A 17,803-nucleotide genomic window follows, 5' to 3' on the forward strand; every position below is an offset into this window, starting at 1 on the left:
ACTAAATGAATACCCACATAGGGTCTGTCCTATATATTCTTTGATCTATAATGCACCTGCCTATACTTCCAGAAGGAGCCCATATTTTGAGATCTATAGAGAAATTGAGTCTCTTTGGATTTAACACAGTACACAGTGTCTCAAAAACCACTAATTACAAACATTTATGTCACCAAGAAAGCAACACTTGGAGGTACGCTCATTATTATAGAAAAAAAATATTATTCCAGTACACATTTATCATTGAAGGTTGGTCCCAAGAAAAATTGCATATAAAAATAGGAAAGAGTCCCACATCAAAAGTGTCCAAATACCAACATAGAAATAGAATACAAAACAAGACAACGTGACTCCTAAATGTTTATAATGGTCTACTAATTAAATCCAAAAGTGCATAATGAAATGACAAATGTTCCAAAAGACTAATACTTTTAAATGATTGATGAATTCAAATAGGATAAGACAAAAAATTGGCTAATGTACAAAAAAGGATTTCAAAATGGAGTAGAGATTCAGAAAAGGAGCCAAATAAAAACCCTAAAATCAAATGTGAACTTTAACAAGAAGCTCAGAGAAAGCCTGACCAACAGACTAGAAGGAAAAGCTTCAGGGCTAGAAGTCAAGGTAGCTGGATTATTAAATTCAGATAATAATAAAGAAACAAGTAAGAAATTATACACAGAATGAAAATGATATATAACAGATGATAAATGATCAAACAATAATAATCAGTATAGAATAAATAATCAGCATAGAAAAGCTCTAGAGTATATCCTAAAGGCACTGTAATTTATTTAACCGAAATACAGCAGAAGTTTCCAAGTCTTTAAGAGATTATTGTCACCGAGGTATATGAGGCATTTAGAACACAAAGAGACAATGTCTTCATTCCGTTAAACTAAAAGCAAATTTAAAAATACAGAATTAAGAAGGGATCTTAAAACCTGACAAAGGGAAACACCAGATCATGCATAAAGGAAACTGTCATAATAACAGCAAACTCCTCATCAAAATGAGACAAGCCAGGAACAACGTGATTCAATTCCAGGAAGAAGGTAACCACCAATCTATATCTGGCAAAATGGCCCCTTCAAAGTGAAAGAAAAAATACAAATCCTTCCTTTACCTTAAGTGAAAACTAAAGGAATTCATGAGCACTAAATCAGCATTACAAAAGATACTTTAAGGACTCCTGCACACAAAAGGAAACAGCAGTCATCAAGATGGATCTGTGGGTAAAGGGGCTGGTTTCCAAGCCTGATGATCTAAATTCAGTTCCCTAGGAACCACCCAGTAGAAGGAGAGAATCAGCCCCTACAAATTGCCCTCTGACTTTCACAAGCACGGCATTACACACACACACCTCCTCTCAAAAAAGTGTAATTAGAAAAGAAAATAGAAGCAAGCAAATATAACCACTAAAGCACTGCAAACAGTAAATTAAGCCCGCTTAAAAGATCGGACGTGTGCTGGACGGTGATCGCACATGCCTTTAATCCCAACGCTCGAGAGGCAGGCAGATCTCTGTGAGTTCGAGATTAACCTGGTCTACAAGAGCTAGTTCCAGGGCAGCCTCCAAAGCCACAGAGAAACCCTGTCTCGGAAAACAAACAAACAAAAAATGATCAGATGTGCAAATGAAACAGAGGAGAGAACTAAGCATTATTAATTCAGGAAACACACTTCTAAGAAAAATAAGAAGTAAAGGAATAAACACAGAAGACTCAAGATGAGAAAAAGAGAAACAAGAAGAAAACACATAGGAACATAGGACTGATACGTACCTTTAATAATAATTCTGATGGCAAATATTCCTGGATCATTTAATTAACTACTGGCAAAGACACATACAAACTGGAAATGAGATGATGGAAAACATTACAAATGAATGGAATCTAAAATCCAGAAATATCAGAAGTTGAAAAAGTCTTCAAACTGAGAGTAGAAAAAGCAATGAACATTACTACATTTTGATAAAGTGAACAAGACATAAAAAGATGTAAAAATAATAAATGTATATACCCTGAATCTCAGAATACCCATTTTATAAAACAAGCACTAAGACATAAAGAGAAATATAAACCCCATAATTAACTGGATAAATCAGCACCCCCATTAAGGCCAACAGACTGAGCACCTAGCCAAAATAATGCAACAATTTTTAGAGTAAAATTACATGGCAGGTTAGAGAGACTTAAGAAATATCCACAGAACATTCTAGCCAACCACTGCAGAATACACTTTCTTTTCACTAGCTTGTAGAATTTTTTCAAAATAAAATAGATAATATTTTAGGTAGCAAATTAAATGCAAGCAAAAGTGGGGGATTGTTTGTTTGTTTGTTTTTAATTACATCTGTATTGGTGTGTGGAGATATACATTTCAGTGATACTCCTACAGAGACCAGAGAGGGCAGCCCTTGGGGCTGGAGTTGCAGGCAGTTGTGAGACTAACAAAAGTACTGGAAGGCAAACTTGAGTCTCTACTAGAGCAGTATGTGTTCCTAAGCACTGAGCCATCATATCAGACTGACTAAAAATAATACCAGTGTTTTAATAATTAATGTTTTTTCAAATTATATTTATATAGTTTCTCCCTTTCCTTGTACTCCCTCCATCCACTTCCATGAATTCTTGTTGATCTCTCAAATTCATGACCTCTTTTTCTGGCCTTTTGAACATGTAATAATATAACACTAACAGCAAGAGAAATTGTAGAAAATAAGCAATATAAGGAGGTTGGATAATAATTTTTTGTAACAAACAGATCACTGAAGAAGTGTGTATGTGACAAGAATGGTTAAGTATTCAAACTGTCAAATGGAAAGATCAACACAACATACTAGAATCCAAAAGTTATGTTGAGGAACTTTATAGGTCTGGGCACAAATGTATCTGCAATAGGTGACCTAATGATTCATCTCATCATCATAGAAAAATGAGAACAAAAATCAGTAAAAAGAAAAAAAAATAAGAGCAAAAGCAAATGGAATAGAGGTTAAGAACTATACAAAATAGCATTATAGGAAACAGTTAATTCTTTAAAAGATAAAGAAATTGACAAATTCCTCATCAAACTAACAGAAAAAGATGTTCCAAATAACAAAATTTAAAATTAAAAATGAAAACACTTATAACAAATACTACTGAAGTCCTAATGATTACTAAGGGATATTTTAAACATTATATACAAATACATTAGAAAATCCAGAAGAAATATAAGTATTTATAGGCTCATATTTTTCCTACCAAAATTGAAATTAAAAAGAACTTTAAATAAATCAATGACAAGTAATGCAGTAGTAAAATCTTTTTTTAAAAAGTTCAGGACTAAACACATACATTGCTGAAAGTTCCAGGTTTTTGAATAACTAACAGCAATGTTTTTCAAAATATTCCATAACACAGAAAGGGAGGATTCTGTTTCATTATTCCATCTCATTCATACTATGATGAGTGTATTAACCTGTGAACAAAGTCAGATTTAAAAAGAAACCACTAATAATACAACCTATAAGCAATTTACTTGATGAGCACAAACACAAAAATCCACAATAAAATATTGACCAATTTTACTCAACAATGAATTTAAAATGACACACAACATGGTAAAGCTGGTTTCCCTCCAGGGATGCATAGATGATTTCATAAATCAATCAATAAATATAAGACCACATAGAAATAAAACAGAGGATAGTCATACAATCATTTCAACAGATACAGAAAAGTTTGTAAATAAATTTTGAAACCCTTCAACTCTAAAGTCCTAAGAGGGTAATCAAAACAATCTTATACCAAACATGGTAAAGGTAACAGTTATTTTCTTAAATGCTGAAAGTATTTCCTTTTGAATCAGGAAAAAGAAAAGCATATTGACTAACCTCAATTTTATTCAATATTATACTTGGACTTTTAGACATAAAAACTGTTTTAAAATAAATGAACTTATGCCTAAAACAGATGATATAAAACTCATATGCCCCAAAATTTCACACTAGAAGATTCTTAGAAATGATAAAGTAATTCAGCAAAGTAGCTGGATACAAGACCAGAACATAAAAATCAGTTTTTTGTACATCAATAATCAATGTGCTATGAAAGCAATCAAGGAAATGATCCAACAGTGACCTTCAAAATATATTTAGAAATAAACCTAAGCACAAGACTGGAAGAGGTCTATAAATGAAAACAGTAACATTATAAAAGAAAAAAAAATACATGAAGGAGACAGCAGAAAATGCAGTCTGTACATTTTCTTAGCAGAATTAATATTATGAAAACTGTGCTATTTATAAAAGCAAACCAATAGAGTCAAAAGCAATATTCATAAAATTACAATGGCATACCTCACAGGACTAAATCAAAATAAAATGAGTCCTAAAATTCACAAGTAAGCATAGATGGTTCAGAAAAACCCTGGCAACCCGAGATAAAAGAACAAAGCTGCAAGTATCATGTAGCAGGATTGCCTGCTGCTAAAGAGATTTCACAAAGGAAACAAAAGGAAACACAACCTGTGAGATGGATAGAACTCCTATCTGATAGAAGAATGTTACACACAATATGTATGTTCAAGAAATTATCAAAGAACAAGTAATTCAATCTATAAATAGTCAAAGGAAAAATACAGCCTGCTAGTAAATAAAGATGTTCAAGCATCCTTAGCTACCAAGGATGGAAAAACCAACACTGCACTCATATTCCATATGACATTAACAAGAATGGCCATTATCTATCCAATAGTGACAGCATCTTCAAAAGTCATGAGGAGGGGGCAGAGGAAAAGGAACTTAACACATTGATGGGAGAACACAAACTGGCACAGTCATTATGGATATCAACATGGGGATTCTGCAAAAACAAAACAAAACAACAACAAAAAAAAATCCTACAACTTTTAAAATGTAAGCTATATGTCTCTTTTATATATACTTAAAGAAAAAGTTCATTATACAAATAAATACCTGCATACTTGTAGTTATTATGACAATACTTACACTAGTCAAATTACCACATGAGACATGGTAACTGCATAAATATAAAGAGGAAATGTGGCATATATACATCATTAATAAAAGAGAATTAAATCATGTCAGGAAAAATTGAAGGTCATTGTATTATGAAAACAACCCAGAAACAGGAGGACAAGAACCACATTTTTCCCTTATGTGTGAAAACTAAAATACATAAATAAAAATTACTGAAAAGCAAATATTATGGAATAATAAGGAAGGAAAAGATTAGCATGGGCAAGGAGGGAGCTTCCATCGGTGTACAATAAATGCATTCACAGCTATGCAAAGTAACACCTACTAATCTGTGCTTCTCCTCATTAATCACAATAAAAATTAATCCCAAAAACTAAAAACCATAGAATGCAAGACACTAGGGATAAAAGAGAATTCTTACACATCATGGGTCAGTATGCAACTTAATATAAACGTTTTGGAAAATAGTATGGTATAGTATGACTCAAAAAAAATGCTAAAACCTTTCTGACACCAATATTACCACTGGGTATACACTTAAGGAAATTAAATATGCATCCCCCAAATGCATTTTTGTTCCATGTGTTTATTAGAGTTCTATCTAAAATGAATGTCCAGAATATGAATAAGCTTATACACCAAGTGTGGTATATGTATTCAGTAGAATGCTACTTAGCCATAAAAAGGCAAAAACTTCTGTCCTTTCTGAAAACATGAATGGGTCTAGAGGATGTTGCATGAGTTGAAATACATCAGACACAGAAAGATAGATATTTCATGATCTCACACTTATGTGTAACAGTAACAGTTGATCCTGTAAATGTATAAAATAGAATACTTATCAGAAGCTAGAAAAGGAGATAGCTAATAGGGACAAAATTATAAATAAAAGAAGTAAGTACTGTGTTCTGGGGTATAGTAAAAATGGATATAATAAAAAAATTAATAATTTTGAATGATAAATTAGAGGTGAGGAACTTAAATACACTCAAAAAAAAAAAAAGGTAAAAGTTTAGGGTATACTAACTATTGTGAGTCGACCATTTTCTTTTGTATTCCAAAACCAATACCACATTGTACCATAAATAGGTATATAATCATTGTAAGACTATCAAAACCAAAAAGACATAGACAGTGTATAGAATCACAAAAAGTTCCAAATAATTATATCCTCAACATAATGCCTCAAATGCTTCAATTTCATTAAAAAGATATGAGACTCAAAATCACATACTAAACACTTGAAACACATGATTGATTGTCCCTGTGTTTCAGCTCATTGAACAAGTCAGGATCAGTCTGGAACGCCACTTTTAAATGGTGAGAATTTACTCAAATTGAGGATTTTATAACGTCTTTGGTTAGTTTTTTATAGTATATTATTATTAATATCATTATAATTATTATTATTTATTTTCTTTGAAATATGCCTTATCTTTTTTCAGTCTCCATGGTATTTTTAATACAATTTGCTCATCTCCTTAGAGTATAGAAAGAGCAGAGATAAGCCATTGGTTTCCTTACAGATGTTTCCAGCCTCTTAACCTTAGATCACCACCAGTGTCCCACAGTTCCCATGAGGTGTTTGTCAGAATTATAAAAAGCCTTGAAGGAACAGATTTCCTAACTCAGTGCCTCTTCAGCCACTTGAGTGCTTTCTGTCACTGGGCCAGTAACAATCTGACTCTCCATTAGGTTGTGCCCCACAATTCTCCTCTGTGCATTGGACACTCTTGTATTTGTGAGAAATGCCCTGTAAAGGGTAACTAATTCCATTATTATATTTCTACAGTGAAGTGAAGGTGCTAATGCATAACACCCAAGTGCCACTGCCACTGTCGAGATTCACAACCATGAAGCTGCCCATCATAGCATTTTATCCAAGAATGGTGGTTTATCAAAATCCCCTGTGGCTCCTTTATTTCAACGTTAGGCAGGCCTGGGACTGCAGAAGTTGAAAAGAGGATGAACCTTCATCAAAGACCTGGAAGTGAAATGTGGAAAGTAACAAAATAAGAGCATATTAGTCATAAATACACATACATTTGGAATATTCATATTTAACACATATGATATCAATGTGCAGAATTGTAATTTTAAAACATACTTCAATGTCAAGTATGAGGAGATAAAATAGCAAGTTTATACTTTCCAATATCACATTTTAGTAAACTAAAATATTATGACTTAGGTCAGGGTTGTCTCTGATGTATAAAATTAAACATTTCAAAAGAAAGAGCCAGGTTCGGCCAAAATATTTACTTAATGCAAATGAATAATAAAAATGAGCAATTCTGAAAGATCATTTTAACCAATGAAAATTCCCAACATTTCATTTTCAGCTATAAACAAACATATACATGTTTACACAGTGTTAACCCATGGAGTTTACCAAACAGGTTTATATGCAGCAACAGACCATTAAGTGTCATGAATAGAACTTGTCCTAGCCCTTCAGACATCATCGTGTGTTCTGCTAGTCATGTGTTTCAGTGTGGCCTAGGAGGTCTCTTTAAGTTCATGGGACCCATTCAGATTAGAATTTCTTAGATTTGAGGTTCTGCAACCATATTTCTTTATCATGGATTATTATGTGCAATAGAGTCTGAGAATGTCAATATAAGGAGAATACATGTGACCAAAAAATAAACAAACAAAAAGCCTTTGTGGAGAGGTTACTTGTAACACACAGTGCACAGTATCCAAGACTACAAGTTCCTGGACACAAATAGACAGATCACAAAACGAGGTGGGCAATCTTCCCCAATCTCATAGTGTCATGGGTTAAAATTTCACTATATGATAACTGTGTAATAACTATGGGGATTATGTATTTTAAAATTAATGGCCTAATTGCTGCATTTGCAAAATAAGAAAATAACTAGCTTATAGTGTGGTTGTGAGAATTAAGAAAATGACCACACTAAATTCCATTCCATCATCCTGAGTACAGGGCCTTCAAGCCAATAAGTGAACTCTCTCACCATCATGGCTGCAGCCTGAAGTTGTCTGTGCCTCTCCTAGGTTGCACACTCTGCCATCAGTCTCAGGTTGAAGCATGGCCTCCCTCTGCTTTGGCGGAGTCCCATTTACTTTCTTTCACCTAACCTGAAACTTTACTGTGGTTTTTCCTTCCTGTCTTTCTGGACTTCAATGCTTCCTTGTTTTTATTGACTTGTACATGAAACTACCTATCATTGTTTAGAACATTAAACCAGACTACCACTTTGGATCTATGCTCTGACATTTACTCCCTCTGCCATGCAAGTCAAACTACCTATCATCTTTCAATTTCACAATCTATAAAGCAAAATTGATAAAAAGAAAACACTTCATAGGCTTCCTGAAAGTCTTAAGCATAAACATACATAAAGCAATGTGACAGTTTACCTTATGTGTTGATTTGGATAGCCCACCACACTCAGATATGTAGTCACTCACTTTTAGATATGGTCAACTTCTAAATCAATTGTTACTATGAGGAAGTATATTACTGTCCATGAGACAGGAGGGTCTCTGCAAGGGGAAAGGCTTAAAGAGAAGAACACTGAAGAGCACCTCCACCACAAAGGAAAAGAGAATTCTTTCCTGGATCTCCGGCTTGCCATTGGCCTTATAGACCTCAGACTTGGCAACCTGTATAAGTCCATGAGCCATCTCTAAAACCTTAAGTTTTCTTCTTACATGTCCATGTTTAGAGCTGTACTATGCAAAGTAGCTGAGAAATGGAGCCAGCCCAGATGTCTATCAACTGATGAGTGAATGTGAAAATGTGGTGCATATATAAGCAATATGATTTCATTCACCCATAGAGAAAAATGAACTGATGACATCTGCAGGAAAATGGTGGAACTGGAAATTGTTACATTAAGTGAAATAAGACAGACTGCAAGCACTACATATTTTTCTCAGGGATAATAGGAGAGGATGGCAGGATGGGTGAGGGGACTGGGATTGACATGTAAAACAACTTTGTTTCAAATATAAATTTGAAAAATATAAATTTACATTCAAAACAGCTGGACAAAGCAGCCTGACAGACTGCAGCCAGGATTTCTGAATCTTCTTCGAATCCCCCATGACAGTGCCCCTTACCAGCAGGAAGTAGTTTGGAAAGAACAACGCCCAAATTCCCAAATATTGTCTATAAATGTTTGTTTTCATTTAAATGGACTTGGTTATATAAAATAAAAAAAGAAAGAAAAAAGAAAAATATAAATTTAAAAAGGAAAGAAAAACACACAGGTAGAAAGGAAAAAAAAAGATCCTAGATTTGTTTGTGTGTGTGTGTGTGTGTGTGTGTGTGTGTGTGTGTGTGTGTGTGTGTGTGTACTAGAAACTGGACCATGGGAGAGAAAGAAGAGATTTTTTTTAAGGGGAAGAAGAAAAATGAGGGTACTACAAAATACATACATAGTGAAAACAGAATGGATAGGACTCTGTGGGACCAAAGTTGAGTTTAGCAGAGAGAGGGAGAGAGTGTGAGAAAAGACAAGCCACATGAAACAGGATATGTTAGGTCACTCAGAATCGTTATTTCCAAGTCAGCCATTTATTTTCACGTTTCATACCAAATGTGGCATGTTTCCTCTCATATGTGGATATGATTTGAAATTTCTCTCATACATGTTTTAACTCTTTAGTTACATGAATTTGAGCCAGAGTACCCATATAAGACACGAAACTGAGGGATCATCACAGTCTGGGGATAGAATATAAGTGAGATGAAGAAGAGAAGAGAAATATCAGAACAGAAAGGTTTAATGTGGAGTTACTTTAGGGAGCGATTACTAACACTATAGAAACATAGTATTATAGAAATTTCCTAAATCATATATGCATAAGCATAAAACAAGTTCAATTGGGGATATTCCCAAAGAGGGATAGTATATTTCTGTGGCATCATTAGCTTTAACATTAAAAACAAAAACTAAAACTAAAAAAAAAAAAAAAAAAAAAAAAAAAGACAAGGTAACGTATTAAAAGTGCCATACTGAAACACACTGCTCTGGATAACTTTGGTAACTTTTTACCTAATCTCTATCTTTTGTCTTTTTCTTCCTGTCTTCTTTCTTTCCTTCCTTCCTTCCCACCTTTCTCTCTCCTACTCCAGATATTGCCTATCTAAAACAAGCAGGACAAAACAAAATCTGACTCAACATTCTGAGGAAAATATGCTCTTCTATGCTAAAAGCTCAGTTCTCTCTGCCCCTGCTTCTGACTCATTGTCCATGCTTCTCCTGAAGAAACAAGTTGTTCAGAAATCCCTGGCTCAGCCCCAACTTTCAGAAAGACACTTAGAGTCAGAGTGACTCTACAATTAGAATTCTGTAACCAGCACCCTAGAAATGTTTTCTTTCTTGGTCAGAGGTAATCAGAGTTACACAGCCAAACAGACCAGTTTGGATGCTTGTCAAGAGTATGAATCATTACCAAAAAACGAAAAAAAATGCTATGTGGTGAAGAAGGGTTTCAGACCCAGGACCATTGTCAGATGGTCCACAAAGGATCTTTTTCACTTGCAAGGTCCTTCTGACATCAATAAGTAGGCTGTTTGGTTCAGTACTGAGGGAGTGAGGTTTAAATCACAATTACATATATCCATGTCAGCTATTTTAATACACGGACAATTTGTTGTTAACAAAAGAAAATCTGGCACATTGGAAGCACCTAGTTTATAACTAGCACTTTGAAGGATAAATGAATTAGTATATGTAAGTAAAACACTTAACACAACAGAATATGATAGTCAACAGATTTTACATATCCATTGAGTTTGAGAACTGAGTTTGAGAACTGAGACGTGATGAGTTTGAGGAGCAGCCATGTTAACAGAGTTTGGGAAAGCAGACTGTTCACTAAGGCTAAAAACAGGAAATGGAGACTTGCTTTAGGAGTGAACAATTCAAACCGAGAGAAATCATACAGGATGGAGCTAACAGACAGAAAATGCTTTGAGACTGTTGCAATGGGTGAAGAATATAATATTACAGTGAGAAAAATAATTAACTCTGCTAAAACAAAAGGCATATAACACCTGAGCTATGACGGTGAAATAATCAGTACTAAAGGACTCTGAGATGGGGAGGTTGGCCAAAGGATTAGGCCATCTGTACTTCATAAATTGGCAAGTTTTGCTCCACCTTCCCATAGAAACTGGGAAATAAGGGACTGTCTTCCCTGATTTTCTTTCAAAGGTATGGTTCACCTGACCTTGAGAAAGACATTTCTGAGTTACAAGACTGGCTAGGGAATGGGAGATTTTACACCTCAAAGAGGCGGAGAAATGGCTTGGAAATGCATTTGCAAGTGCTCCAAGCAAAGGGAGGTCAGAGAAAGAGCCCTATCAAAAAATTTAACAAAGTCAAAGGAAACACTAAGGTCATGTTGGTTGGTTACTTCTTTATACATCACATTTTCTCCTTCACTCAATCTATTTTATCTCCCCCCCACATCACTCAATCTGCTTAAACCTAAAACTGCACATGCTAAATCTTACAAAGATGTTTGTTTTCCTTGCTTTGTCTATGCACTTGCTGCTACTAACATCTCTTGGTTTTGTCCAACTCTCCTTAGATTGTACCACAATATAGATTCTCAGTTCTCCTATATCTTTGACATTGCTTCAAGTGCTGAAAGTCTTTGCTCACTCATGTTTAATTTATCCCCCAACTATTCCTCTCACCTCCCTTTCCTTTTTCTTTTAACTGTTGCATTCAGCTACCAGCTACGCAATGATTTTTCTTTCACCAAACACCTTTTTCACCATCCTAAGGCAAAGATCACAACTTCTAAAAGGAAGAAAAAGCTGTGTTCACAAAACTGAGAGGAACACAGCAGTGTGTTAAATGGGTGGCAAACTTGGACAGCAGATTTCATTGCTCTGCTTTCCCCTGACAGTTTCAACTGCAGTTATTCAACACAAGGATAATCCACACAGAGGAGATAAGATTACTCTTTAGATAACATTTTTTTATCACTGCAGAAATTTCAATTTGTTAGCACGACCTCCTTTGTTATGCAAATCCACTGTACCTCTCTCTCCCTAGGGATGCTAGGAGCTGCATTCAAGCCTCAGCTCCATTTCAATGTCATAAGCATTTAAAACTCCTCAAGCTCAGTTTAGAACTGTGCCCTACACCTGTTAATATCATGATGATCTCCCATTTTATAAATGACATTTCCATCACATAGTCCTCATAGTCTCTTTCCTGTCACCCCACATTCAGTCCATCACTGAGAGCTGCCTGTTTCCTCTCCATACAAGTCATGATTTCTCATCTTAATCCTTGCTGTCTGTCAATGCTCCACTTCCAGCCTCATCATTTTTTTATCTGGATCATTTCAGGAACCATCTAACAAGGACCCCTATATCCCAAATCCCCTAACTGAAATACATCCTTTATACTTTATACTTCCATCAAATTCTTACAAAACTGTGTCTCTCATCTTTGTTAGCTTCAAATCTTTCAACAGGCTTTGGTGCCTTCATGAAAAAGTCCCAATTCCTTATGATTGAATAAGGCCCTTCACAAATCTCTGCCTGCTTCTGTAGTATTTCTCAACACTGTTACCCCAAAGCTACATTACAGCCCCCCTGAGCTACGTATAGATGTGAAAGCATCCTCTATCCCTACTTAGCATGCTCTTCTCTCATAATGCCTAACTAGCTGGGAAACTCCCTGCCCATCACCATCTACTCACGTATATTACTTTTTCTAAGACTCACTTCCTCATAAAATTCTTCCCTGGGCTTATTTTAGGTTCACCTGGTAAGTTCTCCTCTATTAGCTCATGATGACCACATTTGACTCATCTAAGGCCCTACCATATTGTATAATATTTCCTTTCTGACTGGACTAAAATGCCTATCTTCCTTATAACATTTGTCCAGATGAGTCTTATCTACTCCAGGGCTATAAATTGGGAACAGGGATTGACAATCGTTTCTTTACAGTCTTTATACTTTATAAGGTCGATGACTGGCAGTAAACACCCATAATCAAGGAGAATAAAGTCAATACGAGTTTCTGCCCTTACCAACATGTTACCTGAAATCTTGGCTAGACTTATGGTAACCAACTGCTTGAAAGATTGTAATACCCTCAGTTATATTTAAACTCCACTAAATACAAATATCCAGGGGTATACTAGGGGATGCTTAAGATTGACCCATTCTGGAACCCAAAAGCAGAGTGATCAACAAAAGGGAAAACATGTCTGGTAATGGAGTCCTATGTAACTACTTGTTGTTAGTGAAGTCATGGTTATTGGAGAATGCACAATCACAAATTTATTAGTCCAACATAATCCTTAACAACAATATATTAACTTTTGTCCTTATACCCATAAATAAGAGTAGTATTCACCCTTCAACAAGGAAAATTCTCTTTGCAACAGATAGACCAGCACAGAAAACTACAACCAACCAAAATGTAGAGTTGTAGAGTCCAGTCCCAGTGGATACATCTAAAAAAACACTACTGTACCTAAGACTCAGGAAACATAGTGGAAGAGGATATAGAAAGATTGTAAAAACCATAGGATTTAGAGTTTGCTATTGGATTATATCTCCTAGGAATGTCAGAAGCTAAACCCATAAAGTTTCGACAGCTTGACCATCCAAGGGTGAGGTAAACATGCATAACTGAATGGAGAAAAGCCCAAGAGACCTCAACCATAAAAAAAAAAAAAAAGTACTATAGACAACTGAGGAAAGCTGGGAATGGAAGACTGTTTGTTCAGTCTCAAACATTCAGCTCTGAAAACAGCATACACATAGCTTTATATGAACTCAACAGGTTATATGGGAATAGATATGCATATATTGCATGAAATAGCAATTCGTAAATTTAAATGAGTCCCTAAATGGGAAGGCTATCAAGGGGTATATGGAAGAGTCTTGAAAGAGGAAAGGGAAGGGAGAAATATTGCAATTAAATTATAATCTCAAAAAAAATCATTAAAGCAATAGTGAAGAGGGTAAAATCTCAATGAGAGAATCCTAAAGCCAACCCTGATATGACATGATGTATAGAACTGGGAGGAAACGTGGTCATAAGCTCAAAGACCATCAGGATAGAAAGGTCTATGGTAAAACTGGTGGGATACTTGAAAGATCACTTTTGGCTGCCCTCCTCGAGATTCCATGCCATAGAAAGCCAGCCAGGGGCAGAGCAAGAGCATGGTGTCTGAAGAAAAAAAGCAGCATCAGTAACAGTGAAACAATATATGGCACCTGCATTTCTTAACCATGAAGTGAGAACTCAGAACAGACTCACCCAATGTGCTTGAAGCACAGCAATCAGACATCAGAGCCCACTCCACAGTAGTGAGTGGTTTCTGCAATCCCTAATGTACCCCTCTGTTGTCTCTGGGGGCTTTCCTGAAAGAGTCTTTCTTTATTGACAATATTTTGCATAAAGTGTGAAGTACTAAGGAAACATGGAACCTGTAATGGCCTATCAAAATTCAGTCATTAAGAAAGCTGTCCATTTACCTCTCAACCCATGCTAGGATCTACTCAGCTGTGGAGACTTTCTACTTTGGTAGTTTTCATGTACTATGACATTTTCCACTGGAGACTACTACTTTCAATTCTTTAGATTGTATTTAGAAAAGGCAGTGTGCAGAAAAATATTAGATGTCCCTTTCTTAAGCCCCATGGATTAAAGAGACCCTCCCATGGGTAAGGACACAGTCTAGCAGAGCCTTTGCTCATGAGCTCTGTATGACCAAAGAGGATATGTTAGAATGCCTTCCAGATACTTTCTGTGTGCTCCTTCTGTGTGCTCTGGAAATTGTATCAAGACAAGCATGGGGCCTTGTACTCTCATTCCTCACTGATGAATATAAAATAACAGGAAACTTGTTCACGTTCCATTATCTCAATAAACCTCTGGTATTAAGTGTTCTACCTGCCCCCTTTTAAAAAATCAAACTTATAACCTGTAAGAAAGCATGATATGCACTTATCTGTAATCTAGAAAATATGGAGTATTTTTTTCCTTAGCCTGTGTAAGTCATAGAAACTTAAAAGTAAAAACAAAATTGAAGATGCCTCAGGGATGTAAGGGTACAAAGGAAACACACACACACACACAGAGAGAGAGAGATAGAGAAAGAGAGAGAGAGAGACAGAGACAGAGACAGAGACAGAGAGACAGAGAGACAGAGAGACAGAGAGGAAGAATTGAGAAGAACAAACTTGGAGATGCTGGGAAGAGAGAGGCAACCTAGCAGAGACCTCATGTCCAGTCTTCTACCCAAGTAAGTTGTTACTGGTAGAAACTTGACTAGCACCTGGCTCAGGGCTGCTGTAAATTCAGGGTTAGAGATGGAACCCACCCTTGAGCCCCACCACATCCCCTGTGGTAAACCCACAGCCTGTCCTCCTAGCATTTCCTTCCCTGCCTCCCACCAACCCAAAGACCTCTGAAGCCCCTTGTTTCTTGGAAGATCAGTGGGGAGTTCTGAACACACAAAACTGGGGAACCTGGGCTGGAGAAAGACCATGAGTGTGTGGAGGGGAAATTTTCCATTCACCTCACAGTCCAGATAAGGGAGAGCCTGTGCCTACAATCCTAGCTACAGCCTCAAAGTTCAGATATCGTGATAACTCTCTGGGTCTGTCTCTTGAGTACTCCAAGGAAGAGCAAGGACAAACCATGAAAGTTCTGGAAAAAGAGCCCAAAACCCCTCAGGGATGATAACAACCAAGAAAGCATTCCTTCACAGTGACTGAACTGTCCATTCTACCTCACTCATAGCTGCCACCATTTGAATTTCACCTGGAACTCTGAGCAAGCTTACTATCACTTTCTTTGCTCTATATTAGAAAACTTAAAACTATTTTGATTTTTTTCTTGAGGAAGAAGTTTTCCCTTCCTTCAAATACTTTACCCCTAGGAGCCAGAAATGGGGTGAGAAAGTTATCAAGACAGAGGAATGCCTTCCCTGTGGATCTTTTCTGGGTACATTGAATAGTGGGGGTATCTTCCCTCTTCCACACTTCCTCCCTGAGAAGACTATCATTTCCTTTTGGTCATTCCTTATCTCTTGGTTTAGGGTTAGCAGCAAAAGACACCCTGTTGATGCTCCACCAAAGCCTCAACAAAGATATGTCCTTCCATCCATAAAATATTCATGTGTCCTACTCCATTAGTAGGGGCTCACTAGGGTTCCTGTTATACTGGTCCTAGTCGTCATGAAGGGGCTTTTGAAGTATCAAAAGCCATGAGCACTTTCCCATCCTTCTCCATAGGATCCTAAATCGAGGTCTTCTAAAATTTCAGATGAGTCTTCAATGAAATGAAATGGAGGTAAAGATGATTGCCTAGGGGGTGCTGAGCTCACTCCCTCAAATGAACTAAACATAAATAAATAAATAAATAAATAAATAAATAAATAAATAAATAAATAACCAAGAAATACAAACAACCAAGTAACAGAGAAAGGAGAAAGAGGACAGAGAAGCCTAAGGCTGGAAGTCTGATAAACAGATGCTGGGTTGGTTATTTTGTAGGGTCCCTGGATCCTACCCTCTCTATTTTTTCCTGTTTGGGTAACCACCCTGTGCTTTCCCACTATTTCTCCTTGTACTCTTCTGGAACAAGAAGGCACCATCTTATAGAGCCAGACTTTGCTTTCCCTGCATTTCTACATTATTCTAACCCCCACTTGTAATTGAACTCTAGTGATACCCACAGTTTCTCAGGTGTCACAATAATTTCTCAAGTTCTACACTCAGAGCCAGAGACTGGAGACAGTGGTTAGGAGCATATACTGATCTCGAAGAAACCCCACAACTTGCTTCAATACCTATATTGAATTGGGTGCCTCATAACTACCACTAATTTTAGCTCCAAAGGAACTTAGGCTCCTGGCCTCCTCTGGCATTCCAAAGGCATCTACACTCATATTCATATATAGACACATATGCACATAATTAAAAGTAAAACAAATCTTTACAAAAGGGATACAACAAAACATGCAGAAAAAAGACTGGAATGTCTGCCTCATGCTCAAAAGCCAGTTTTTGCTTCATCTTTCCTGGCTACCCTTCTCTTTCCTTCCTCTGCTCTGCCGTTCAATGCCCCTCTATTGTGTAGAAAGCACAGAGTTCTTTCGTATGTGCTTAGTTTAATGGACATAATCTCCATGTTTGTCTTTCGATCTTGAGATCAGTTATCTCTACAGTCCCTATAACAGTTACCTCTTAATTTAGGATTTTCATTATTTGTTTCACCCCTTATCCAACCCATCACCCAGTTGTGTCTATTACTTCTCACCATCTCTCACTATCAGCCGTATCCTTTTTCACATCTTTATCCCTGCTGTCAGTGTTTTACTTCCATCCTAAACTATCTCTCAATAGCCATGTAACAAGTGTCCAACAAGAGTTCTCAAGTTACCAGATTCACTAAGACAAAGGTTTTAAAACTTGGCTGCACTAGGAGCTAATTTTTGTGAGCCTGGGTTCAACCCCAGCAATTATTTTCAATACATGAGCAACATAATTACAATATACCTGATCACTGAACAAGAACTTAAGTGCCACTGTTTAGAGAAATGTTCTTCTCAGCCTTTCCATTTATGGGCTGTATTTCAAGCTACATATTTTTATATAGTCACAATTTTTCTCTTACTAAGGATGGGGAAATAAGCCTCGGGAAAATTCTGTGACTCAGGGTTATGAAGCATAAGATGTCAGATAATGAAATCATAATGGGCGATTCTTCAAAAAAAAACACATTTCCCTTTGAAACGTCACCAAGTAGAAGAACAATATCAAAACATTGAACAAAGCTTCCAAGT

General features: G+C 36.4%; 1 protein-coding gene across 1 annotated transcript in view; it reads right to left on the bottom strand.

The window, feature by feature from the left end:
* Positions 1-6,858: 6,858 nt before the first annotated feature.
* The window catches only part of Fscb (fibrous sheath CABYR binding protein), a 28,341-nt gene continuing 17,396 nt past the window's right edge, over positions 6,859-17,803 (bottom strand). Inside the window, 1 exon segment of the mRNA XM_051196054.1 lies at positions 6,859-6,971. Within this exon segment, the coding sequence (XP_051052011.1) occupies positions 6,964-6,971 (8 nt within the window). The 3' untranslated portion in view covers positions 6,859-6,963.

This window comes from Phodopus roborovskii, unplaced genomic scaffold (assembly GCF_943737965.1).
Source record: "Phodopus roborovskii unplaced genomic scaffold, PHOROB, whole genome shotgun sequence".
Classification (NCBI taxonomy): domain Eukaryota; kingdom Metazoa; phylum Chordata; class Mammalia; order Rodentia; family Cricetidae; genus Phodopus; species Phodopus roborovskii.